Here is a 26,807-nt window from a genome sequence, read left to right on the forward strand (position 1 = left end):
CCAACAGTGTTGCAGCTTTGGTTAACTAACACCCGTTTTCTTTTTTTCTCCTCGGTATATTCGAGCAAGATTCATGTTCGTATAGGAAATGCGTGACGCGCGTTTGTAAGGAAACACGCGGTTTTCAATTTCCGCGTCTCGGTACAGAGAGCGCGTAGACGTGTTTTCTACGTGCTTCGGGCTCGGGTGTAAAACTAAACAAAAGATCTATCTCACGGCTGACTGTTAGCATCCCTTCTCACGACTAATGGTTAATCAACTAGAGCTTTGACGGTCCCTTAAACTTTGCCCGCCTCGAACTTTCCGTTCCTGAAGGACGAATTCAATAATCCGGCAAAGGATCGTCGGGTTCTACCAACCAAGCGAGAGCATCGCTCTTCACGTCGGAAAAGCTCAGTTCGCCGATTTTTACAGCGGTCAAACGATTTTCACTCAAGTTGGCGAATGCTCCTGAATCAATGCTACCAAGTATTACTATGACAAAATTTAATTATCGTTAAACTGTGTACGAGACCCTTCTCAAAGATTGTGCGTGATCGGTGGATTAACTGATTGCAATTTATTCTACATACATATGCACAAACGGTTAGACATGTAAAAAATCAACTCAATTCATGACGAATCTTTACACCGATTGTACTACTGCGAAATGATCTGCGAGCGAATAAAAACAGACACGCTGGCGTACCATTGAAAGGATTACTCTGGAACTAAGAATCAAGTTTGGCTCGAAGATCAATCATCCTAAGAAACATCTAAAGGGACGTCAAAGACGAGTGTTACGTACGTATTTCTACGAGAAACCTGAGAGACTGACGGAACTTTTGTCTAGTTTTGATGTGTAAAATACATTGTACTTGTACATTATTAACGGAGCCGATCTGAAGATACCTCGAGATCTGTGTCGGAGACGGTGTGCTGTTCAAGAATTTGCATTTACAGCAGCCAAAGGCGTTAACAGCTCGAAAGATCTGTTAAATGATTCCTTCTTGTGTGTTTTAAATAATAGATCTATAATATAGACAGAGAGAGAGAGAGATAGATAGATAGATAGATATAATATACAGAGAGGGGGAAAATTATTTTTTTTCATTTTTTTTTCCTTTTAGTTAACCACGCTTAACACTAACGTTGCTGCAACCGAACGCGTAAAAAAGCTTAACGTTGGTTACGCTCAAAGACACGGGCGATCGATAAAAGTCGTATAAAATCGTTTTCAAATGCACGTGCAATCGCGTGACTACTCGTGGTATAAACAATGTGAGAATCGCCATCTAACTACAGCTATCTATTAGATAAGAAACGAGTTGTGAGCAGCAAAGACATATGTGTGTATATATATATATATGTATGTATGTATATATATATATACGATATATATATATATATATATACGATATATATATATGTGTATATAATAATATAATATATATTTCGCGTAATTTTACACACACGCACACACGCACGCGGGCAAACGCACACAGGAGCGCAACGGCAGCTGGATGATCGAACACTTTTGGTTTGTTGCTCTTTCACTCCTTTCTTCTCTCCCTTTCCCCATTTTCCCTTTCTCGTTTAACTTTTCCTTTCCTCCTCCTCTCTTTTTCGCCTTCCTGCCTCTTCTCGCATTCCATTTCTTATTTGCGTACACGCACACTAGTACACACGTACAAATACACGCTCACATGCACACACACGCGCACACTACACACACAAACACGCGTACGTGCGATCACATCTCTATCTCACATATATTACATGCTTCTTCTCTTCATTCGCGTCATTGTCGGATCATCGCGCACGTAAGAATTGAGAAAATATATGTACATAAAAACGTCGTGGCGCAGCGGCGATAGTAGAAGTAATAGTTTAATAGTAGTAGTAATAGTAATAGAGCGGTAGTAGACATAGTGGATTAGAAGTAAAAGTACCGATTGCTAAATATAGTCAAACCTCGTATGATCTTCGCTTCCCCGCTTGGCCCTTCAAGCACAATCGCGTTCTCTGTCCTTTCGTCCTGGTATTTCGCTTACGTACAGTTAAATCACTAAGAGAAGGATTTGGGATTCAGGAGGGAGGACAGGAGCATTGCGGAGGGGCGGGGGAGGGGGTGTCGATTGCAGCGATTAAGTGGCCGACACAGGTATCGCTGGAAGGACGCGAGTTACTGTCGAAAATCGGAAAAAAGGATCCCTCGAAATTCGTGTTCTCGACGGCGAACGAGAAAAAAAGGAAGAAAAGAAAACCACGGACAAAACAATGTGTCCCATCGTCACACATCGCATGGCGGCCTTCCCCCGTCTTTTCTCTTTTTTTTTCCATCCTCACTTCATCGATTATTATTTATCGCTTCGCTTCCCGGTTTCTTCCTTTTTGTACAGTACTACTACACCATATTTTACAGTTCTGCGATCACATCGCTCTTCGCCATTTCTATCATACATAAGAATTTGCAAAAGGTATAATACCCGGTACCATGAACCGCGGAACATCCTCGTTTAAAAAAACGTCGTCGCTGTCGTTGTCGTGCTTGGCATCGGCGTCGTCGTCAGCGTCAGCGTCAGCGTTAGCGTCGTCATCGTCGTAGCTCTGAACGTAGGGTAGAACGTTTAGAAAAATTACCGAAAACTTGTACGAGGAACGGTAGTAGTATTCGTCGTCTCGCGACATGTCGTCCTTAAATCGGCTCGCATCGGCGAACCGGTGGTATCGGTGACAATGGTAGTGATGCTGCTGTTCTTGCTGATGATAGTGCTCACGGTGGTCGTAGTGGCGTTGGTGGTGCTGGTGGTGGTGGTGCTGTTGGTGGTAGTGCCGGTGGCGGTGTCGGTGATGACGATGATGGCAACAGTTGCGGTTACGATGGCGGTGACAATAGTGGTGAGCGGTGGCGGAGTGACGGTCCGTGGCAGGGGATCACTTGTCGGAACTCGGGCACTCCCCAGGCTGCTTCATTATCGTGTAGTCCAGTCGGTACTGGGCTGAAACGAAAAGGACCACTGTGGTGTCTACCGTGTGTGACGAACCGTACTACGTGAGCGAATGGGTGAATATATCGGGAACATTTGCGCAGTGTGTCCTCTTAATCTACAGTGACATACAGTGAATCTCCCCGACTGATCCGTTCTTTTTCGGTTCGACCTCCTTCTTCTTCCGGGGCAAGTAGGCATTAGGAGGACGTACCTTTCTTCGTGAGGTCCTCCATCGTCTGATCCTTGCAGTCGACCGCGAGGTGATTGCTGCTGCCGCAGTTGTAGCAAGAGATCTTCGCCGGCGGTATCACCGCCGCCGCGTACGTCACCACCGGCGTGGGCGGCATGTACGAGGCCGGGACCGGCGTCGCGGCGGCCGCGGCGTTCGGCGGCGGTGTGCCGCCGGACGCCNCCCGGGATGCCCCGTGTACGGGTACATCATCTCGCCGTTCGGCTGGTACGCGCCCGGATAGGCGGGTCGCGCCGCCGACGGCCCGTGCAGGAAGTTGGAGTAGATGCCGGTGGTGCTCGGCCGTATCGCCGCCGGGAAGTGTCCGTGCGGTAGATACGTAAGCTGCGAGTGCGGCGCCGGGAAGGACACGGCTGGACAGTGCGGCAGACTCGGCGGTCCGCCGTTACCGTTCCCGTTCAGCATCCCCTGGCTCTTCTGCCGCATCGTCGCGCGCGCCTGCGGATTCTTCCTGGCGAGCTGCCTCTCCGACGTCTGCATCGTCTGCTGGGACGCTGGCTGCGCGACGTGCGGCGGCGGCGGTGGCGGGGCCGTCGTCGTCGGGTGTACCGGCGCGCTGTTCACGTGCTCGTTCGCGACGTTGTTGTTGTCGGCGCTGACCCACGGCGCGGCCGGCGGCGTCTCGGGCGGTGACCTGCTGCCGGTGCTGTCGGAACTGCTGCTCTGAGAACAATGTCGGCTGCTCTCGGAGTCGAGCCGCAGCGCCTGCAGCTGCGCCAGGCAGTACACGTGTTGAGCGTTGCACCTGGGAACGTGAGCGACTCGAGGTTAGCCCAAGGTGTGTGTTTGTTCAGTTGCGTACAGTGGGACCTCTTCTCGATCGTTTGAGAATGTATGTCGCCCGTATCTCCAGTATCAAAGAGACCACTCGTCAGTTTCACGTTTATCGAGGCAAATTCGATACTTCCTGTACGTTTTTTCACTATCTAAGTGATAAATATTAATTTGAAACGAAATTGAGAGTAAACATATATATACACAATATTACAAATACGAAAATATTATCTTTTATTTTTCTTATTAATGCCATTATTTACGCATCAGTTGACCTAATAGAGATACACAGATAATAGAAAAAAAATATATAAGTATTTAAATATTTGCATATATATATATAATCTGAATTATTATCACAAGTTATGAGCTTTACACTGCTGCATTTTTCGATGTTAAATGTTCAATAATTCTGAAATTTATGTATAATATCTATATATTAATTTTTAATATCATAGTAGTTTTTCATTAAAATTTTACTTTTAATTTAGAAGATATTAAAAACCGAAGTTAAAAATAGACTAATTTTAAGGAACACGTATAAAAAGTGTCAACTTTAGTTACAAATATCTAAGTTCTCTCGAATGGTCTATCTTTTCCTAATTGTACGAGCAATGAATTAGATAATATTTCAATGTATACGCAATACAAGTTTCATCGAATTCTTATCACTCATTTCACCTTATAACTTCCTTTAAAGTGGAGTAACTTTTGATCCAGGCTCTGAATTACGGCCAGACTTTTTATGTCACTTTTAAATATAACGTAGATCAATTTGTAATTTTTTCATAATTTTTTTTTATTATTTTGACTTATGAGCAATACATCCGTAAGTCCTTTCCTCTCCACATATATTTTCACTAACACTATTTAGGGTCCCCTCCATATTAATACTCAACGAACAGTCGAGTAATTGCACATATTGTGTAAGATTCAGCGAACTGATAAAGTAAAATGTTTCATATATAATAACAAAGTATACAAAGTTTGCGATTTTTTCATTTTGAAAGAAAAGAATCACAATATTATCTGTTCTCGAATTTTATAAAAAGAGATATAAAAATGTTCTTTGAAGAAATTTTCCTGATTGGAAATGCAGGATTTCTCTATCAGATAAATATTAATGCTGGCAGAGCCAGAGATGTCAATGTTGAAATTTCTCATCGTTTTCATCACACATTGAGCAATGCTCCAATTCAGTTTCACGCGTACTTTCACCGTGTGAAAGCATTAATTCTGTGCAGCGAATACGACGATTCAAACTTTGCAGGAAGAATTTCGGTATTTTGCCAGCTTAATTTTCAAATATGGCATCCTCTTAAGTAAATTGATCATAAATATGCATGCACATATGCTTGCATTTGGGCATGCAGTGGGCGAAAGTGAGACGACTTCTCTGTTATAGGGAGGAGGGGGAGCCTGTAATAAGTTTCTTTTATAACCTTACAGCCTCGAAAATCAGACTTATTATAAATCAGGTTCTATTATACGTTCTTTCGGTCCGAAGTGATTAGTGGGCTTACCTTGAAAATCGGTTTTGCATTCCTGCTACCGGTACGGTGAGACAAGTGTAACACGGCGCGTTCTGGGCCGTGTACATCTGCGGCGGCGCGGGGTACATTTGTATTTGCGCGGGATCTAACGACGGCACGGCGGCAGGATAACGCCGTATGTTGGGAGTAGCCACGTGATTGTGATGATGCATCGCCGGATGCTGCTCCTGTAGCGGCATCGATTTCCCGCTCGTGTTATTGCTATCGCCTAAAACTTCCATTCCTGGCACGACCTGCCGCGATAAAACGAACACTTGTGGATAACTGAACATCGTGCACAATGATATCGATATATATGTAAATTATCTATTCTAGTATTTTTGGGTACACAAAGTGGGGCAATAATTATTGCTCCATCTTGAGTATCTCCATAAACTAGAAATATTTTATTAACGATTAGAGATACAAATTTTCTCTGGATTTAATAAGATTTCTTTAACTGAAACAAACATATTTTTTATTTGGATTTTCATCCAAATTAGAATTGTCACAAACAATAAAATTATTTGAAAGAAGTGACACTCTAGGTTAGAAAAATATTTAAAAACTTCTTTTTATCTCAGCGAGGCAATATTTTATATATAAATGTAATAAATGTTTTCACTGAAAACCAAATATATATACATATATATAAATTATATTCCTTCTAAATAATACTGTTTTCTCCATTGAATGACATAGTTTATTCTTAGCAACCCTTATGATTTACTCAAAGCAACAATATTCTCATTCAAACAAAACGATATTTGATATTGAACGAAGTTGTTTGCATTAAACAAACTCAAGTCAAATAAACCTATTAAATCCAAAGAAACTTTTTTCTCTTTGCAAAATGGAAATTGTGTAGATTGCATTTCTCGTCTTTAGAATGAATCTAGTATAATCTAACATTGATAGTAAAAGGAACCGAGTTTCTACATTAATTCAGCTAAAACGAACAGGTTTTACACGAGAATGAAAAAAAGCTTAAATTTGCAGAATGCGCTCGAAATGATGATTCTTGATACGTCAATACAATATCTGTTAGATAAGTATATTTCCCTCCCACTCCCATACCTCAAAGATATTCAAGGCGATAACAGTTACTACCTCACTCGGATACAATTATCAGTTCTATTTTTACTTGTAGCAAAAACCGATCTCCCATACAATGTGGCAGGAGACGAGGACGAAACTTACCTCGTTCTCGATCGACTCGGCGACCGGGTGTGTGGTGTTGCTCGTATTGTCCAGCTTTTTATCGGCCGGAATTTGGTTTAAGCCGTTAGTGGTTTGACTTTTGACTATACTCCTCAACTGTCCCACTGCGTTCGGTGTAAAGCCGATGTTCCTCAGGTCCTCGTCGCTCAACCTTCCGATCTATATTCAGCACACATAGAAAATTCAATCTCAGCTCGTGTACTTGCGTTACACACACACACACACACACGTCTAGTCTAGCCGGTATCGGACAGAGCTCGAGATATTACTAGACGGCGATCGGCAGGACGCGTACCTCGTCGCGAGAAAGGTTCTGCAGGTTGCCCTTGAAGTTCGGCATCTCCTTGCCGAGAGTCTCCCGGAGAGAATCGCCGGAGTTGGACGACCTGAGTCGCGGCGGTGGCGGGGCCTGTTTCTGTTGGCTCGCCGGGATCAGGGTGGACGATGGGGTGTTGTTATCGACGCTGTTGTGCCGGGAGAAGGAGCTCGAGGAGCTCGTGATGGACAAGGGAACCGATCGCGACGATGGGAGCAGCGGCGGCTGTTGACTAGGAAGACTTCTGCTCGCGCCGAGCGTCGGTAAGGGCGGCAAGGAGTTGTTATTGCTGTTGTTGTTGTTAGTGGCGGCCGAGCCGGAAATGCTCGTCTGACTGTTAGAACCGGTCGCCGACGATGACGTCGTCATCGTGTTGGAGGTGGACTGGGCGACTTGCGTGGACGAGGTGCGCGGGTTGGCGTTAGTCCGACCGCGGCCCATAGGCGAGTTGCTGCGACTAGGGGATCTTGACTGGGATGGCGAGGACTGGCGGCTGACTAAGGGGGAAGGTGGATAAGCCAACATGTCGCCGGTGTGATACATCAATTGGTTTCCCATCATAACCTGACCTGTCCACGGGGGCAGATGGTTCATCGACGGGAACAGGTGGACGTATTGCGTGGTACCGCCGGCTCCCATGGGTATTTGCTCCGGGGTCCCCGGCAGACATAATCCTGGGGGAGGTATTGTGAGGCCGGGCGGCACTCCGGTCACCATAGCATTGTTTCTCATCGCCATTTCGCCTAAATGTACATGGGTAATACGACATCAATACGTCGGAACGTAGAGTTGTTTTGGAGAGAGAAAAAAAAAAACATATATATATATGTGTGTGTGTACATGGTATATATATATATATATATATTTGTCTCTGGGAAACATGCATGTGGTATTTCGAACGATTTTATTTCGCGGGAATAAACGGCGAGAGATGCAACGTGAAAGAAGTTTGCAGATAGAATTTTTTGGCTCAGAGGAACTAAATTCTAATTAATCGAATTCTTCTAGTTTGCTTATTTTTTCGTGTGTTTCACTTTGTGTTATTTCGTCGTCTTTATTCGTTAGTTTATCTTAAGAATATTTCTTTTTTGCGTGTTAACGGATATTCAGAAAAAATGTGTGACATGACGCACCGTGATAAGGCTGCATCGGCGGCGGCGGCATTAAACAGCTACTCGGGATCTCAGGCTCCATCAACCTCTCGTTCGTGCTCATGCATGGCCCGCAGCCCTGTATATAAATTAAGATCACGTGTAGCTTGACACGATCAACGGTTCCCAGCTTTCGGGAAGAAACAACGAAATAATCGTGCTGACACGATGTATCTCTCGTAAATCGACGCACGCATACGAGTTTATATGTACAGTATTGCTACTTTTAAGATGATCACAATGGGAAGGATATTGACCACACGCGACACTCATTTCTCTTTCTGTTACACTTATCGCACAAACACAATTCTCCCAAATAATAGGTTTCCTAGAAAGTGCAGGCGTGTAACACGACGCGGGACAATGGCATTGATACACATTACGTTACGTCACAATGCATCGAGTATGAGTCGAACGAAGTAATTTTATCTCTTAGGATAACAGTAGCCGATAACAGTAATCCATAACGCTAATTCGATACACATTCGTGAATTCATATTTACTTACTTCCAGATTGAACCTTAATCCCCGTGGATTGATAACCCAACATCGAACTCGAGAAAAATATATACGTAACGGCCCAAACCTACCGCGCATCCTTCACGTACGAATTATGTAAATACGTATAAACAAAGAAACGATCGAAGCGATTAAAAGTATCGCAAGGTAGAAATAATCAGATCTAGTTCTGCTGTGAGAAATATTAAAAATGTGCATGTAAAGTATGAAATGAATGAAATGTAAAGCATGAAAGTATGAAATGGGAAAAGTACGAAGTATCAAAATGAAATAATTTTGAAAATTCTCTCATTCATCAAGTTCCAAAAGCAACGATTGTGTTGAAATTCTTGAAACATCTGTGTGAAATTTGAAATATTTATCGATACAAAACATTGCCCAAGAATACGTTCAGTTAACATAGTATAGTCAGAGTAGTAAATTGCACATTCAATTTCAACTTTCTGGCTTCAGGCACGAAACAAAATTAAGAAGCAAAACTATTCTAATTCCAATTTCGAATTTAACGTTGTTTTAACGTAACACAAATTTGATCAATTTAGGAGACACCTGATGGATAGAATTGAACAATTTGAGTTAAATAATGAATTCTCATAGTATTTAATAAAGGGAAATCGATTCAATCATGATTCTAAACTCATCAGTGTGTTTGTACTTAAAAGAATACGTGATAGGTCTGGGACTCTTTACACACATAAAGACGAGTTTGACAACCTGCAGATGTTACTCGAAGTTACTACAAAAGAAAAACACCCATTTTCCAAATTATACATATATCACATATTAAAATGAAATTTTGCCCTAATTTTTTTCTCTCACACACTGATGATTTTGGTATTGATAGACTAACTTTAACGACTATATAGCCGCATTTAATATTAAATATCATGTAAAACAACAAAAAAGAAAAACATTCCTAATCAATTGTGCACTACACAAACACAACCGTACACCAATATAATAATTATATATATGTATATATATGTATATATATGTATATATATGTGTATATATGTATATATATGTATATATATGTATATATATATAAATTATGAAAACGAAGACAAAACAACTATTTCACAACAAGCAACGTAGCTGTCTAAAAACATTAATTAATATTTCCATGAAAAGTGAGATTTATTCATATGAAGCAGTAGAAGAATTGTCCTTCTAACTTAGAAATATCTGAGAGATCAGCAGTTCGTACATATTAAAAAATCAAAAGGAACTGACGGCAACTCTACTCGTCTATTGCATTATTCTGCAGAATTACAAATTACCAATTGACGTTTGGCTCAATGAGAACGAAGAATGACAATTTGAGAGGCACAGGAAAAAAAAAAACAAAGGACAAAATGAAATAACTCTCAATTTCCACGAAGCCGACCGCATGTTTCTACATCGAAAAAGCGAGAGAAAATCTATTGTGCATTACTTGTGCCGGCTTGAAAGAGGAGTTTATCTTTGAGAGATTCAGACGAGCCTCCTCCTCCTGGAGCTTGATGAATATGTTGCCGAACACACTCTTCTGCTCGTATGTGAAGGCCGGATGGTTCAGCGCCATCGTGTACAGCAACAGCAACTCCTCCAGGGGCTGGTCGTCCATGTTGTTGAAGCTGGTCCCGTTCAGCAGATTGGTGATCTCCTGATGGTCGAGGTTCGACAGGTTCTTGTACAGAATCACCGCACAAGCGTAATTGCACGAGTGCAATAGCGCTGTGTAGAGAGCCAGTTTTCTCCGCGTCCGTTTGTCCGTCACGTTGGAGTTCGCCGTCAACTCGGCCAACTCGGAGGCGCTATTTGCATGATGCTCCGTGTCGCGCAGGTCATTGTAATCCCGCTTGCCGATATCCTCGACGCACGTGCCGAGGTATCGTACTTCAAACGGCAAGCACATGTTCAGCAACGTGCACATTACATCGATACGTTTATAACTAAACAGACAAAAGGGTACATTAGTATCAGACGACACAGAGAAAGTCGATACATCGGCAGTTTATATTTATGCCTCTGAATCAACATCGTGATGCTGTTTCGATGGTGTCTCCTTTCGCTTGTGTGCGTGTGTGTGTTTTCAAGATGGGCTTTTTCTCATGTAACATCTGGAGCTTGCGCTCAGTTCTTAACTTTACTTCCTTGTTACTTGCTCAAACAGAATTTTAAGGAGTCAAATCATCGAGATATTGTGGACATTAAGAGTTTAAATGTCAGAAACCAGAGGAGTGGCTTCAGGGTGTGCGACTGGAAATTGGTGTAGCCGAAATCAAATAGATATCACGGAAGCTGTATGCTATTTTGATAAGTGTTATAGGTGAGAATTTAGCTTTACGTTTACATATGCCGCGATGTACTGCCGTTTCATACCGATTATTGATCGCCACCAGTGACATCGTGTATTAAAACACTCAAAATTAAATGTAGATCGATGCGGATCAATTATTCATACAAATGTTAAGCGAAATACTATCTGAAAATTCCACATGCACCACCGTGAACTTTCGCAAGCAATGAGCAACGAGATGTGTGCAATTTGTCAAGGCAAGCGTATCTGCTACTGTGTACAACGAACTAGACCCTTATTCAACGGGAGGGCTAACGTGTGTCTAGTGTGTCAGGGGGTCATCGTTCTCTAAGAATTAATAAGAAGTAACTTTCCATAACCGAGAGTCGCTTCCCGTCGCTTCGTACAAGGAACACAGAGCTACGAGACGACAAGAACGTCGGATCCAGAAGCGTCGGCAGACGAATAGCTGCCAGAAGCGATTTAACAGCGGGAAACAGACTCAAACTCCCACTGGTACGCTACTCTCTATGCGTTAGTTACAAAAAAAAAAAACCTTACCCAACGGAACCTACACACAATGTGCACAATGGGCGAAGATGTAATAAGAAAAAAAAAATGTAATAAAAATGTATGACATTCTAATGGGGCGCGCGTTAGAGCGGCGCTGATCCCCCAGTGTGAAAATAAAGGCACGCCAAGGCGACGACGAGACCTCCGGTCGTTCCCGTGCATGCTGCGGTCGCATCGGGTCGAGCAACGACGACGCGTCGACGACGGTTACGCAAAATTACTCCTGAAATATCTCGAAGGGTGAAGATGCGCGCGTCGGGATATCGCCGCGTATAGGCAATAGTCGCGCGGCGTCGCGACGCTTCCACATTACCTGGACAGATTCCCAAACCATGATACCACGTTCTCCTTACACACCATTGCCAGACAACATTGATACCACTTTGGGTGGGAGGAAAGCGCGGAGCGACGGAGCGGACAGCCACCAGCAGGCGCCTCTCTCCTTCTCTATCTTCCTTTCTCTCTCTCTCTCTCTTCCTCTCACTCTCGCTCACCCTCTATCCGTCTTTCTCTCTCTGTCTCTCGCCTTCTCTCTCTCTCTCTCTCTGTCTCTCTCTCGCCCTCGAGGGCGCCGCGCAATCAGGTTGACAATCCAGATCCCCGCGGGCTGGAGAGCGGTTTCTCGCCGAACGCTCGATGACACTCGTCAAAATCCGTTGGCGAACAGCGACGAGGAGTCCAGCAGCGGGCACATGAAATGCACAGTGGCGGTGGTAGCGGTAGCGACAACACACGGCGCACCGTTAAGTGTCCACATTCGCGAAGCGGGCGTAGGTAGACGAGCGCACAGGCCGCGAGACACTGTGACGAGAGAATGCACGATAATGTCCGGTCGGAGAGCTGGCGATACAACGAGAGAAGAGCGAGCGTCGACGAGCGATCGGGCACGATCGGGCCGCGCGTTTGTCCGTCCGTACAACCGTGGCGCGGTTCGTCGTCGTCGACAGAAACGGCGAATCTATCTATCTCTCTCTCTCTCTCTCTTCCTCTTCCTCCCTCTCTCTCTCTCTCTTCCTCGACTATCTCTCTTCTCGCGAGCGCGTTTTGCGTGCGTTTCTCCCTCGTCCGCTGCGCGTTTCTTCACTCGAGGAACGCGAACACGTCGTACGACATAAACGCCGTGATATATCGCGTCGTTCGTTCGTCCGTCCGTGCACTCTCGCTGCCAGATAACTCTCGTGATTCTTCTCTCTCTTTCGCTCTCTCGCCTTTTCTACTCAACCCCCTGTCGCTCTGTCTCCTTCTCTCTATCGCGTGCGCGCGCGTGCGAGATGCCACTACGCGAGTGTATCGGACAATCTAGTCGGAGATCCGTTCACATGCTCGCGTTAAAAAAGGCATCGGGCATTCCCTCGCTTGCCTCGGCTCGGCGTGCACTCGCAAGGCGGTGTTCTCATGCGGCGGCCGAGACGACCGACACGGGAATTCTCGCACGCTATTGGCGCGCGAGGTCCGTTCGTCTTGTGCGCTTGAAACGCGCAAAATGGCGGAACGGAGAGGCGGGGTGCAGCAGGTGCAGCACTGAAGTGTGCAGGTGTTATATCATCGCGTTGGTGACGGCAATTTTACAAAGCAGTCACGTGACACGATCGCACAAACCGGTTGCGTTCAGTTGACATAACGATTGTACAATAGTTGAGTAATAACCATCGTCTATGATTGGTGCGTACTTGTAGATCTGCCGACATCTGTATTCGAAAGTCGACCACTCGAGCTGAACGCAACCGTGAACGCCGCTTTGGGAAGCGTGGCCGGCTTGTTTCCTTCATCTGGAATATAGCTTTTGAACGCATCTCTGTCGTAAAGGTTCGTAAGATTTCAAACTATCAAATACCGCGATCCAATAGAGGTCAAATCAATACGATGTATTCATAATAGAATTGCGATTTCTGTTGCATTCGTGTACGTTTAAATTCATCGACTTTCTGTTTAATTTCCTGTGAGAGTACTGTGATATACTGTTCGTAGGATGGCACCGAAATATGAACTGGCTGTTGGACTCAACAAGGGTCACAAAACGACGAAGATCCGAGTGGCCAAAACCAAGTCCGAGAAAGAGAAGACCGTCTGTCATCGACCGTCCAGATTAAAAGGGGTTGGTATATTACGTATGTCATATAATCTCTTTCGTTATTGTTATCGGATCCCAATACCGTCCAGATTGATGTAATCTGTAATGAGTCATTTGGTAGAACGCTTCGATGCCTTTCTTCGGTAATCATGCATGGATATATTTCTGTTGTACGTTAATTTATCTCTGATTTCTTCATGACAGAGACAAACCAAACATGGCAAGTTTGTGAGGGATTTGATTCGAGAAGTCACAGGACATGCTCCATATGAGAAGCGTGCTATGGAATTACTGAAGGTCTCCAAAGACAAGCGTGCTCTGAAGTTTTTGAAGAGAAGGGTAAGCACATCAGAAACATGATTAGCAAATTTTTACCGCGTGTAACGGAGAATGTGATGCCTCTCACAAGTGAGTTTCTTTCCATTTTCTAGCTGGGCACACATATTCGTGCTAAGAGGAAGCGAGAAGAGCTTGGAAACATCCTGGTACAAATGAGGAAGGCTGCACATCATTAACTGATCAGTCCTCCGACCTTCGAATGCTATACATTACTTAAATAGATCGACACTTCAATTTCAAAGTACATTAACTTAGGAACTTGAAGCTGAGTACTGCTTTTTGTTGATTGTTTTCACTTGAAATAAATAGCTTTATTTGAGTATTATATAGCAATTACGAATCTCATGTTTATCCATCTTGTGAGATGCTTATTTGCAGAAGGTGAAAATAATCATTCAAAAATATATAGAGAGATCATCGAGTATATATTTATAATTCATATAATTGCTTGGCCAGAGCCGAATAGTAAATATGATATACATCCTAACAAATCGACGACAGCAATAGATAGGAAAACGACAGACCAGCTGTGTGTCAAATATAAAATATACCCGGCGAAATATACACCGAGGAAACCTGAAAAGAAAGCCAAGCAACATGTTGGTCCGACTATTTCTTTCATTGAATTTCATGCAAGTTTTCAAACGGGTTTCAACGGGATCGGTATGTTTCATGTTAACTATAGACATACCGGGTACTGCGCCAACGGTATTCATCAGACCAAATACGCAGCCGGAGTGCTTTGGTGCGAGATCAGAAGGATTTACGGCAATGGCGTTGTTATGGAAACCTGAAGCGCCGATAATCAGAGCGAGGCACAGCATCGCGCCTTGAAAAGTTTCCACTCGCTTCGCTATAGAGGTTGACTCGCATGTGATTTCGTTTCTAATCTATCTAACAATTATCAGATAGAGGGGGATTACTTACATAGAAACAAGAGACTACCAATTTCGGTGACAAAACAAATCGTTTGTATTATCTTGCGCGTCGTCGTCACGGAATATCCAGACATGATTATTCTTTCGGACAATGCTTTTCCTAAGAATGTACAAGGTAGCAACGACAGCCACGGCACCATATTTACGACCCAACCCTGTTAATTAAAACTGTTGAATTAATAACAATATAAAGAAGATAAAATCTCATGTCTTTGTACTGTTACTTAATGTTGTCATTTCATGTAAAATCAGTCTTTCAAAATATTTTAAAAATATATTTAAATAGAATGTATTTATATCGCAAGTTTTCGCCCAAGCAATAACAGGATTACCTTAACTTCGGGAAACGTGTCGTGGAAATATGTAGGCATCCATGATAGTAACACGAAGAAACAATTATTTTGGCAAGCATGTCCAATTACACAGGACCTGAAAATTATTATCTGATAATCATAAAAATATGTAAGGTAATCGATCTAATGTTATATCGTCGCATTTATGGAGAAGAAGTCATAATTACGATGTTTTACTATTTTTAGAAGGGATTCAGAATTAGACGAGTACAAGAAACATTTCTTAACAATGCAGTAAGCATTTGGATAAGTTGAAGCAATGTAACTTAATAATAATATATAAGCATTCGTTATTTACGAGCACGTAATCGTAAAAATGATAGCGTCTATGGCAAATAATTTTCAATGCGCTTTTTAAGACAAAAATGAAGACGTATGAAGGATTTCTCTATATGCCGAATATTACAAAATATTAAAATTCAATTACTCTTCGATATAAAATTACATCTTTACAATTTTGTTACTTTGGACAACCATTTCAGTATTGTAAACTAAAGAACGTGTTTCTTTTTGCACATAATGTTCAACTTAAAAACATGGCTGCTCTAGCGTAAGAAAGAATATTATATTACATTAAAATTTCTCTATAAATCTTTCAAGAATTTCTAAAGAATTACCGGTAATTTTTAATTTCATATTATATATCGTTTGAAAATATTAATTATAAGGGAAATACATGTGTGTATCTCTCGTTGCTTCTGATCCTCAAGCTAGAAATAATAGTTTCCATGCACCATGATTACCAGAACGGAGGTTTCGACAGAAGCTTGAGCCAAGGCAAAGAGTAGTCAGTAGTCGGTTTAGTAGAAGCTGCTCTTTCCCTAAACGGCAGGATATAGTAGCTTAATAAGGTTGTCCATGCCAAACTCATGCCCCCTATATCAGTAAATCAATTAACACCATAAATGTATCCTATATTCTTTCTTTAAAAAAAAAACAAAGAAAAAAAACATTTTTTAAAATCTTTAAAACTAGTTGTCTCTTAGAATCATGCTTCTGCTCTTGAAACTGTAACTTAAACCGACTCTTCAACTTGAATATTTATAACTTCTCAGTGTGATATATTTACAATATCATCTACTTCTTTTGTAACATTCTACTTCTATTACGCACAATCTGAACAATACCTAAGGTTTGAAAGACGATCATCCAGTTATAATTCTCCAAGAGATAGGAGCCCAAGGATCCGGTGAGTAATGTGCCCAGAGCAGATCCTGATGTTAACAAGCTAAAGAAGGAGGCGCGTTCTGTCTCGTGCAGACGTTGACTGATCAGACTAATCATGCTAGGAAAATGCATTCCTGCAAGTTACATGTCTGATTATCCTCAAATTCTTGTAGAACATGTGGCGTGTGTAATGTGAATGTTACCTTGGAATGCTCCGTTTATCATTCTTACTGTTGCAACCAGCAAGATAGAAGTTTTACCCTTGGAAAAGTTGATAACCTCTGGCATAAAGAAGGTCGTTACTGACCAACCAAGGGCTGATATCCATAATACTTTCTGTCCGCCGATTTTGTCACTGATATAACCACTAGCTACTTGCGTCAATGTGTATCCCCAGAAGAAACTGGATAGGATCACACCTGAATCCGGCTTTGACCAGTGCTTCTCTTTGCTGACAATAGGTATCAACAAAGGGACAGAAGTACGCGTGGCATATATCAGGCATGTTCCGACTAGCAACAACAGGAACCATCTTTGTCTTTCCTTTCTGAAACAGATGGAAACTCTCCGTGTCAATTCAATATTATTGCACTTGTAATAATATTCATAGTTGTCTCGTTATGCGACAAAATATTTTATACATAATCAGCTATACATGTATAGCTGAAATATGAATGATACTTATGAAAAAATATGTGAAAATATAGTTATAACTGTGAGAAATAGTCAATCTGCCCGTAATCGTTTCCAAATCTAAGAAATAATGTGGAATATTCTCTTGATTACATACCTTGTCCAGGACGAACCGATCTTGTCCTCCAACGGTATATTCAACGACACTTGCAACTGCATTATCACAGGGAGTCGTTTAACTAGTCGACAATCGTTTCAATTTCCGTGTTAGAGCATCGGACCTCATCGATGTCCTGTTAGAACGCGTCTGAATTCTCACGCGCATATTTGAAAGACAATCTGTTGCCGGCTTGTCGTAACTCTACCACCCGCCACATCCATTATGCGACTGTAGCATCAAGGTGCCTTTTCATGCTGACACTCGATGTCCATTTTTAGCGTTAAAACAGGATACGTGATCGAAGTTGTCGCTGGATAGCGAAAAACGCATGAAAAGGGTAATATTATTATTATTGTTATTATTATTGTTGCTGTTATTGTTATTATTATTATTATTCTTGTTGTTGTTATTATAACAGCGTCAAATTTGGAACATTATAGCATCAGTTCCACATAATTTCTCTCTGAGAAATATGTCATTCTGGAGTTAATATTATAACTTGAGTTGAGAGAGAGAGGGAAACTGTACAGAAAAAATAATAGAATAAGCAACATAAAACGTTAGAATATTTACATTGGCAGTTCACATTACATAACATAACGACGAGATAACTTCAGCTCTGCGTAAATTTTCGTAAACAGTAAGAAGCCTCAAAAAATTCGGAAATAACTGAAGAAAAATGACATTATTCAACCATTTTTAGTCCGATATAAATATTTGAAAAATTAGGGCGATGGTTAAAGTATAAGAGTATTAATTTTAATATTTACCCTCTACCCTCTACCCTCTGCGATGTTTTTATCGATATATATATATATATATATAGACTTACTTACTATAGGATATATATATATAGACTTACAATGAAGTATATTAAATATTTTTATAAAACTACATTTCTGCAGTTATCATTTAACACAATTTACCGACAAATTTATCGACTGGAGGTTATTGAACAGCGAAATTTTCTTTTACGCTAAATTCTATAAGGTCAATGGACTTTAATGTTACCTCATTGGTGTGTAACTCTAGAAATTAGATGTCACGTGACTACGTTCGACATGTCCCATGAATTTGCGCTTTCAAGTTTGTTCTTTTTAGCAGCACTGAGACAAAGGTAGGACATAAAAGGAATTTTCACGAATGCAAACAAATATGTACACGATATGTACACAAAAGTATGAAAAAAATACAGATGCAGTGCAGTAATAAAAAATGTTGCGTTCTAATTTTGACGCTTCGTGACTGAAAGAGATTTACTATTACTGCATATTTTATTACATATACTACGCATAGAAATCGAAGGACTTACTTTTCTCGGTTGCAAAAAGATAGACAAAACTCGATAGATTTCCGCAAAAACAATAGTAATGGATGGTTCAAGAAGTACTTCACGTACATCTTGGAGATCTCTTGTTCTGGTATTTAATGTAGAACGAAGGAAATGTAGCAAAAATGAACAGACCTATATTGTCATCCTCCTACGAGATTAGCATGTCCAATCACAGTTGCAATTCTGGACTTTGTGTTTACGTAGTTAAGAGGAGGATGGACAGAGGGAGAGAGATAGAAAGAGAAAATATTAATCTTATCTGACACATATGTAGAATGTAACGGAGAACAGCAACAGCAACATTTACAAATTAAAACTTGCGATGTCAAGCGTATATTAGTTTGTTTTCTAAGCTGGAAAATGACACGTACAAAAGCTAATTACATTATTTCTTTTAAGCGCCATTTTTAAATTATACTGTGCAGGATATAACATATACGAAATCGATATGTTTTAAACATTGACATTTTAAACATTGAAGGGCAAATGGCAGAGGTAAAAATTTAAAGCCATACCGATTATAAGAATTATTTTCTTACCAATGTGTGATTGCATTAAGAGTGAAGTTGGAATATCGCTTCTTTTTATCTTGCTCTTTGTTTCTTCTGTACAATTATCAATTTAAAATTTAATAAGCAAGAATTATTTTATTTCAGATGAACAGAGAAGACAGTATATATAATTCAATAATTATCTATTGTAAGAGCATATCTGTTCTACATATTGTGCTTTACATACTTGTTAATTATAGAGGATTAAAACAACCAAGATCTGACTGTTTGATTTTACAGGCGAGGAATATGCGGGAAAGTGGCAGAGATTGTTACAGCATCCTAATATTGTCCGACTTAAGGAGCAGTTTGCTAGCAATCCATTTTTGCAAGTGGCTGCCACTATTGTGATAGCATCGCTATTAACCCCTGTTCTTCTCTTCATTGTACTTGCTATTGTCAGTGCTATATTTGCGTTTATCGGTTTTATGATGGTTCAAGGTGAGAAATCACATTTATATTTCCTTCCACAAAACTTATGGTTAGATTCTTATACAATATATATATATATATATATGTGTTTTATTTTCAGTGACAGTATTGGCAATCGGTGCAAGTATCTTAAGCTGTATTTTTTTCTGTATCGCGAGTACTTTTATAATGATAGGATTATGTATTCTCACTATCTACTATGCATTATATTATGTAAGTCATGCGTTTGATCATTTAACTTTGCGATAAAGTCTGTGATGTTCTGTACAGATTGTTACTTTTTCAAGTCTATTCTATGTGATCTTTAATTGCAATTTTATGTACATATATACGCATATATAATTTCTGTCACAAATTGCATATGTAGGTCATGCAAGGTAGGCTTTAGTGAAAAAGGATCACATGTGATGCTTTTGATTAATAACTTATCACTAATTATTATTTTATTATGGATGAACTGTATTTAATAAACTAAACTGAACTCTGTTTAATCAATATATTTATTTGGAAACTTTAAGATAAAACGAATTTAAACATTTCTAAATGAATATAGTATATCTGTTATGAAGTTATAATGAAATAGCTGGAATGTTTGGTTGGAGATTTTCATTTGTTACTTCAGAACTTTCACCAGTAGACAAATATATTTCATGCCATAAGGAATCAACTAATTTTTCATTAACCTCCTGGTTTCCATAACAGAAATGATGAATATAATCACATCCATTCGTGACATCTATGTTAAGAATTAAGGATTATTTATTGCCTATAAATATATTTGTTTCTTTTGAGAAATGTTCATTCTATCTTATAATTATTAAATATATTCACAAGTTATGTTATCTTTATCTGAAAAATAAGTTATTTGTATTTGTGGTGATATTAACCCTTAGCTGTCGTAAGTCACCTCTCACGTGACAACAATACTTTGTCGCTGCGGTCGTACGTCACGTAGGAGGTGACAAGTTCGCATATTTACCGAAACCAGCTACAACTTAGTGAGAATCACGCATAAAAAGCTAGCGTCTGATAAGGGTTAAATGTTAAAAAAGGATACAGCCTTGAATACTGTGCTTGGAAGCTTCATAATCCCACTGTATTTTCGTTAATTTTCTATAAATGCGCAATTTTCTTCTGAAATATAAGATAAACAATAACAATAAGTAATGAGGATAAGAAATAAGAATATACCAACATACATCCATGTTACATACTTTCCTTGTTCTAACATTTGTTGATCTTGTAAATTTGGATTAGCTAATTTAGTTTTCAAGTTGTTCCTCTGTGCTTCCAACTGCTTGATCTCTTGTGAGAACTTCATTTTTTCTACTTCTAATTTTTCCTATAGGAAAAATATAAAAACTCAGCAATGATAGAATATCAAAAATTAGAAAAACAGACAGAATATATGTCATACTTACTAAGTAAAGATTGTGCTTTGCTAACTCACTATTTTCATTTTCTAAAGTTTCAGCCTCCATATTCAGTGTTTCTTTCATAGTAGCTAGCTTTGACGTTAATTCCTTAATTTTAATCTCATCCTCTGCCGAAATATATTAGCTGAATATTCAAGTCTATTCTCTTTAATTTACATTTTAAAAAAGTATCAATATAAAAAATAACATATTATCTCTATTTTCTTCTTTATTTTTATAAGAAAAAAGTATATTATGTATATATTTACAGTTAATAAAGCTTACCATGACATTGTTGATCCTGACTTTTTCTAATTTTATCCACAATTCCCGCCTGCGACAGTAACAAATCCTTAAGTTTCGACGTGTCCACTCTCATGTATTTTGCTTTCAGCTGTTCTACTTCCTCCATTGCAACTATTGCATTTAATCGTTCCGATACAGAACTTACGTCCGAGAGACGTAAACACTGACAAACGTTAAAATTTGAAATGCTGCAACACATCCACAATGAAGGGAGGGGGGGGGGGTAATTTCCACCACTCGCTCCATTTTCAGCATTTTTGTACGCATGCGTAACGCACCTAGCCAACCACGTGACTACCTTGATAGTTTTCGTGTCGATAAGTCTGTAGAGTTTTGTTCTTAGAGTCCGTACAAATTGTTTTTTATTTTTCGTTACTATCCACATTAACAGTGTATAAAGGATATATTAAATGATACATTGAACCTTTGTTCATGTATAATAAGAATCATTATCTTTTATATTGGACGATACAATCTGTTACAAGTAGTTCCAGTAGCAGACGTAAGATGACGTTCCGCATCTGCGGAATCCCTTCCACCGGCTCCGTATGAAGCGACGTAACAAGATGGCGGCATATTTAGTTCACATTTCCGGGCAGCAAATTTCAGAGGGCGCTGCAAAAGCGGATTTCATTTAAGATACGCACTATCTGCACCTGAAGTGGATACATTTTATGATGCTTGGTGAAAGAGAAAGAGAAAAGTGAAAAGATTACAAGATAGTTCAGAAAGTACAGTTCTAGAGAACAGTCTCGGTTCAACTTACCGAAGGAAAGTAGTCTTACTTATATTGTGCATCTAGTATAGTAGACTGCCAGTGCGCTGTTTACCACGTCATTTTCGCGTTACATGCTTAGGTGTACCGTTTACAATGAATCCTCTAACGTATGTATTTCTCAATTATAACACGTGTAGGTTAAGAAACACCTAATATTATGAGGCTTAATTAGATACATAATTCAATAGATATACAAACAATATAAGATTGTATGCTATGTATATTTTGAAAAGATTAATAACAATAATTTTTGGTTCATAAACCACATGTGTCTATGCATACTATCTATATTTACAGAAATGTTAGAAATATAAAGAAGCTCAATGAACAAGAGTTACGAGGCAACAACAAAACGTCATGGCATGATCAGTATAAAGACAGCGCTTGGATTTTTGTCGGTGGCTTACCGTATGATTTGACAGAGGGTGATGTGATTGCTATTTTTTCCCAGTAAGTCAAAATGTACGTATAAGTGATGATTATTGTTTATACAACTGGTGAGATTTCTATGTAATTGTAATATATCTCAGGTATGGTGAAATAGTCAATATAAACTTGATCAGGGACAAGGACACTGGGAAACAAAAGGGATATGGCTTTCTATGCTATGAAGATCAAAGGAGCACCATACTGGCGGTTGACAATTTTAATGGCATAAAGGTATATTCAAACAGAAGTACAAAATAGCAGTACAATATATTTTTTACTTGTTAACAATGTTAAATAAATATTTAGTAAAGTAATAATGACTCACACATAAGTATATCACAATTATACAGAGTGAGCGTAAAGGGGTATTGCAAAGATATCAGTGCAAGTAAATTTGGTGATACTCCTTTAGAAGCTCACTCTGTATCTTTAAATAATATAATAATATAATTTATACGTCATCGTTCTTATACATGCGATAAAATTTTTTCTTTCCTTGTAAATCACGATAATAGTTCAAAGTGCCTTTCGGTGTCAAAAAAAAACCTATCCTTCTTCTACAGATACTGGGCAGAGTAATACGAGTGGATCACGTTGCCAATTACAAAGTGCCGAAGGATTCCAAAAATATAGACGAGGAAACGCGAAAGTTGCGGAAAGAAGGTTGTGCTCCGAGAGACTGAGACGTACATGATCTGTATGTATAAACTGTGAAATATCGATATACTTAGGCATCATTTCAAACGTTATAATCTTATGCTTGGTCAGTGAAATACATTTACCAGCTAAGAATTTCATTGATTACGACAAATTTGTTACTGAAGCGTTAGCCTTCGGTGATTAGAAGAGTTCTACCGAGTTCTACCTCATATTATTTCTACCGTACAGTCTTGATTTTTTTCTTCCAATTTGATTCTCTTAAAATCCGAGTTTATTAAACTGTTAGAAGTTGTTCTTATAGGATATGCGAAAGATTAATAAGCTCCTCACACTTCGCGTACATACGTTGAAGATAATAGGCATCATATTAATTATGTCATAGGAGCAACGAGTGTGCTGTCAGCATATAATGCGAGTTACGTTGTGATTTTTCCGATAGAACGATATCAGGACGAGCCGAATTCGCTCATCCACTTCTCGTATTTCTCCAAGTCCTCCTGAGAAACGCTTTTGTTACATCTCTCGACGGCCTCGTCGAAATCCGCGGCGGACACGGGCAAGTCCAGTTCCTCCTTCGGTAATTGCCTGATCTGGTCTGGTCTGAGACCGGCGATCTTCTTGCGCATCAGCATCATAGATGCATCCCTAGCGAAGGATAAACGTCGGATAAAGTAAGCTGTGAGACGTTTCAGCTGTCGAGCGACCATTTTTACTCACCTGCAAACGTTCGTTATATCCGCGCCGGAGTAACCCTCCAGTTTCCTGGCGATGTCTGTCAAGTTTACGGACAAGTCCACTTTGACCTCGCGAAGGTTTATCCTCAACAGTGCTTCTCTGCCTTCATCTGTACAATACAGAGATCGGGAATAATGAGATATATTTACGCTAGATATTTTAAGCACATGTTGTGTATGTGTGCACCTCCTCATTGAAAAAGGAAAGGCGACAAAACTTACGATTGGGTAGTGGAATGTAAATGCGTTTTTCCAAGCGTCTTCTCAGCGCCTCATCGATATCCCATGGGAAATTTGTCGCTGCTAGTACCATCACCACTTTACTGGGATCTTCGCTGTACAAAAAATGAACACGTTCAGCCATCGGGTTAATCGATAACGTAAAGAAATAGCACGAAATATATCGCACAATGTTTTACCTGTTGGAGCTTATTCCGTCCATCTGAACAAGAAGCTCGGACTTCACGCGACGTGAAGCTTCATGCTCTGATTCAGATCCTCTTCTGGAGCATAGAGAATCAATTTCATCAATGAAGATTGTACTGGGCGCGTAAAATCTGGCCTGCATGTGTTCACGCAATAAAACACGATTAATGTCGCGCGTAGGATATTTCTCGTGCGTCTTCGCTTCGAGAGAAGCTCTATTATAAGATATGTCGCGAAAGAAAAAAATGATTTATCGTAGTTTTACCATCTCGAATAACAATCGGACGAGTTTCTCCGATTCGCCCCTGTACTTGGACGTTAACGTGGAGGACGAGACGTTGAAGAACGTCGTGCCGCATTCCGTCGCGACGGCTTTCGCGAGCATGGTTTTGCCTGTGCCTGGCGGCCCAACCATGAGCACTCCTTTCCAAGGTCGCCTAATTCCCTAAAAAAAAAATGTGATATTTACACGCCAACGCTTACGAGATACCACAATCGATGACGGATCAAAGGAGACGTACTTTGAAAAAGTCTGGCATCCACATCGGCAGCACTACCGCTTCCTCCAACAATCTCTTCGCTTCGTGCAAATCTGCTATATCGTCCCAGTGGATGTTTGGATTTTTCTGAACGATATCTCTTTCTGTAATGTAATGATCGGCCGATCAATGATTTTATCTCGTTGTTTCTTCTCGTATTTTTGTTTGCTGTAACAACAATATAGCAACGTTACCTAATATCTCCACGAGATCTTTATCATTAGCAGACGGCTCGAATTTTCGTTCCTCCAGTTCGACATCGACTTTTTCTGTTTCCGCTTTGTCCTGTAAAATTAGTTTCAACTCACATTAATATTTAGAAACATCAGATCACAAAATACCGGCGAATCAAGGTACCTTGTTTGTGTCATCTTTCTTCACGGTCTTCTTATCATCTTTCTTGCCAACAATCTTGCTGTCTGGCTTTTTAGCTGTAGTCAGAGACTTCCTAGCGTTAGATCGATTTTGTTGTTTTTGTTGGACTTTTTGTTGTCTTGAATTTCTGGAAATAGAAAAAGGAAAACATTGGTTGAGTACTTCTTTACAATGTAGAATATACGTTCAGAAACAAAATAGAATTCTATTGAAATAAAGTTCCAACAGAATTCAGACATTAGGTATTGATATCAAAAAACCCCTGTTTATGATATAATACTTCTGTTCAGCTGGAGTCAACGGAGGCCACACGTCTGGGTCCCTGCTCGGTGTTTGATTCCAGGCATCTGAATTAGCGTAAGACCACAAAGCAGGATCTCGCGTTGGTTCCTCGAATGACAAACAAGAAGTTCCTGAAATTGAAAGACCCATTGTATATCATACAACGGGACTTGGATATCCATACGTGAAGTTTATCTCGATCGATCGCAGTACCAACTAGTCTTTCTGCATGGGTGTCCACTTTGAAAAGCTGCAGGGTACTTGACGTGGCTTTCACTTTCTCGAACTCCTCGGCGATCTGGTGCTGCACAACCTGCCACTTTGCCTTGCGAGTTGGGTCCTCTATAGTCGCGAGCAGCCTGTGAATCTGTTGTACTACACCCTGATAATAGACGCCGGACGTGTCGTAGTTCCCCATCAATGCCATTTCACGGGCGAGCTTCGTGTTCTCGCAGATCTCGTTTATCGACACAGCCATGATTTCGCGCGTGTGCAACAGGGATCGGTACAGTGAACACTACGCTCGCTGTACTTTCGAGCAGAGATCTGACGAAGAAAACCGGGAAAAACGCTCTCGCTAAAACCTCTCAAATATCCCCGTGACGGTGTAAATTCATCTATCTCATATCAGTGCACATTTTTCCTCGCTGTAATCAACGTTTGGCGACCGAACTACAGGTTTCGCATAGCTGTATAGGTTAAGCTTTCGTCGAGCTCGTATCGCGTAAATTAGAAGTTCGGCGAGCAACAGCGAGTTGACGGTTCTTCCTGAATGTACTCGTGTCGTCAGTCGTGCAATCGCTTTCACCGAAATCGCGCGAAAGCTTTCACTGATTTTCTCTCATTATCATTCAGCGTTTTCGTCGCAACATCGCGGGAGGTTACGGTGAACACGAAGTTAACTCACTGACGGACATGAAATTTTCGAACGTTTAACGGGTCTGAGCTTGTGAATGACCCGTTATTCTTGTTAGTTTCGAAGTCTCCGCTACGAGTCGCCACTATCTCCAACAAGAAAACGAAGTTTGGTTAATAGGAACTTATGTTTCTCGGTCATTTAACAAGAAAAAGACGGAGTCGTAGGTCGGTATTCATAAAGCACGTTCCATTTAATGCTCGCAACGATTGCTAGCATTATTCTGTCTTTGTTTAATATCTAAGAGAGACAAGAATAGAATGATGCTCGCGATCGTTGCGAACGTTAAGTGGAGCGCACACGAACGCGGTCGGATTTTACATCTCAGACCGTTTCAAGTTTATCTTCAGATGTTCTACAGCTCATTTCATTGGCTACGAA

The 26,807-nt window shown here is 40.5% G+C and overlaps 7 protein-coding genes across 8 annotated transcripts; 3 read left to right on the forward strand and 4 right to left on the reverse strand.

The window, feature by feature from the left end:
* Window positions 1-1,393: 1,393 nt before the first annotated feature.
* LOC106745855 (zinc finger CCHC domain-containing protein 2) lies at window positions 1,394-13,096 on the reverse strand. The gene is given in 10 exon segments (XM_014621825.1): window positions 1,394-2,981; window positions 3,184-3,382; window positions 3,385-3,967; window positions 5,520-5,782; window positions 6,729-6,908; window positions 7,045-7,562; window positions 7,635-7,808; window positions 8,199-8,295; window positions 10,171-10,669; window positions 11,903-13,096. Coding segments are annotated over 10 exon segments (2,625 nt in total). The 5' UTR covers window positions 11,950-13,096; the 3' UTR covers window positions 1,394-2,916.
* Window positions 13,097-13,286: 190 nt separating this feature from the next.
* On the forward strand, window positions 13,287-14,324 carry LOC106745858 (60S ribosomal protein L36-like). 2 transcript variants are annotated; one of them, XM_014621827.1, is made up of 4 exons: window positions 13,287-13,395; window positions 13,558-13,684; window positions 13,865-13,999; window positions 14,092-14,324. In XM_014621827.1, exons 2-4 carry the CDS (start codon window positions 13,559-13,561, stop codon window positions 14,173-14,175), a joined length of 345 nt encoding a protein of 114 aa, XP_014477313.1. In that variant the 5' UTR covers window positions 13,287-13,395; window position 13,558; the 3' UTR covers window positions 14,176-14,324. The 2 variants fall into 2 exon arrangements, with proteins under 2 accessions (XP_014477313.1, XP_014477314.1); XM_014621828.1 differs by lacking the exon at window positions 13,287-13,395 and adding an exon at window positions 13,406-13,491.
* Window positions 14,325-14,403: 79 nt separating this feature from the next.
* Window positions 14,404-18,200, reverse strand: LOC106745856 (solute carrier family 17 member 9). The gene is made up of 9 exons (XM_014621826.1): window positions 18,113-18,200; window positions 17,248-17,560; window positions 16,661-17,004; window positions 16,418-16,591; window positions 16,034-16,166; window positions 15,270-15,366; window positions 14,927-15,092; window positions 14,691-14,852; window positions 14,404-14,575 (listed from the first exon to the last, which is right to left on the reverse strand). Exons 2-9 carry the CDS (start codon window positions 17,307-17,309, stop codon window positions 14,436-14,438), a joined length of 1,278 nt encoding a protein of 425 aa, XP_014477312.1. The 5' UTR covers window positions 17,310-17,560; window positions 18,113-18,200; the 3' UTR covers window positions 14,404-14,435.
* A 559-nt stretch (window positions 18,201-18,759) lies between these two features.
* Window positions 18,760-20,057, forward strand: LOC106745838. Its single transcript, XM_014621806.1, has 4 exons — window positions 18,760-19,078; window positions 19,240-19,282; window positions 19,375-19,575; window positions 19,667-20,057. The coding sequence occupies exons 1-4, from the start codon at window positions 19,070-19,072 to the stop codon at window positions 19,813-19,815; spliced, it is 402 nt and encodes a 133-aa protein (XP_014477292.1). The 5' UTR covers window positions 18,760-19,069; the 3' UTR covers window positions 19,816-20,057.
* Window positions 20,049-21,498, reverse strand: LOC106745837 (kinetochore protein Spc24-like). The gene is made up of 5 exons (XM_014621805.1): window positions 21,267-21,498; window positions 20,988-21,109; window positions 20,781-20,908; window positions 20,624-20,700; window positions 20,049-20,302 (listed from the first exon to the last, which is right to left on the reverse strand). Exons 1-5 carry the CDS (start codon window positions 21,484-21,486, stop codon window positions 20,136-20,138), a joined length of 714 nt encoding a protein of 237 aa, XP_014477291.1. The 5' UTR covers window positions 21,487-21,498; the 3' UTR covers window positions 20,049-20,135.
* A 375-nt stretch (window positions 21,499-21,873) lies between these two features.
* LOC106745853 (RNA-binding motif protein, X-linked 2) lies at window positions 21,874-23,291 on the forward strand. The gene is made up of 4 exons (XM_014621823.1): window positions 21,874-22,172; window positions 22,363-22,515; window positions 22,596-22,725; window positions 23,058-23,291. The coding sequence occupies exons 1-4, from the start codon at window positions 22,159-22,161 to the stop codon at window positions 23,175-23,177; spliced, it is 417 nt and encodes a 138-aa protein (XP_014477309.1). The 5' UTR covers window positions 21,874-22,158; the 3' UTR covers window positions 23,178-23,291.
* Window positions 23,292-23,383: 92 nt separating this feature from the next.
* Window positions 23,384-26,683, reverse strand: LOC106745849 (katanin p60 ATPase-containing subunit A-like 1). The gene is made up of 10 exons (XM_014621818.1): window positions 25,724-26,683; window positions 25,509-25,641; window positions 25,211-25,355; window positions 25,048-25,138; window positions 24,836-24,957; window positions 24,580-24,759; window positions 24,308-24,450; window positions 24,111-24,223; window positions 23,872-23,998; window positions 23,384-23,799 (listed from the first exon to the last, which is right to left on the reverse strand). Exons 1-10 carry the CDS (start codon window positions 25,986-25,988, stop codon window positions 23,601-23,603), a joined length of 1,518 nt encoding a protein of 505 aa, XP_014477304.1. The 5' UTR covers window positions 25,989-26,683; the 3' UTR covers window positions 23,384-23,600.
* Window positions 26,684-26,807: the final 124 nt, after the last annotated feature.

Source organism: Dinoponera quadriceps, unplaced genomic scaffold, assembly GCF_001313825.1.
Source record: "Dinoponera quadriceps isolate SergipeBrazil2010 unplaced genomic scaffold, ASM131382v1 scaffold1692, whole genome shotgun sequence".
Taxonomy (NCBI): domain Eukaryota; kingdom Metazoa; phylum Arthropoda; class Insecta; order Hymenoptera; family Formicidae; genus Dinoponera; species Dinoponera quadriceps.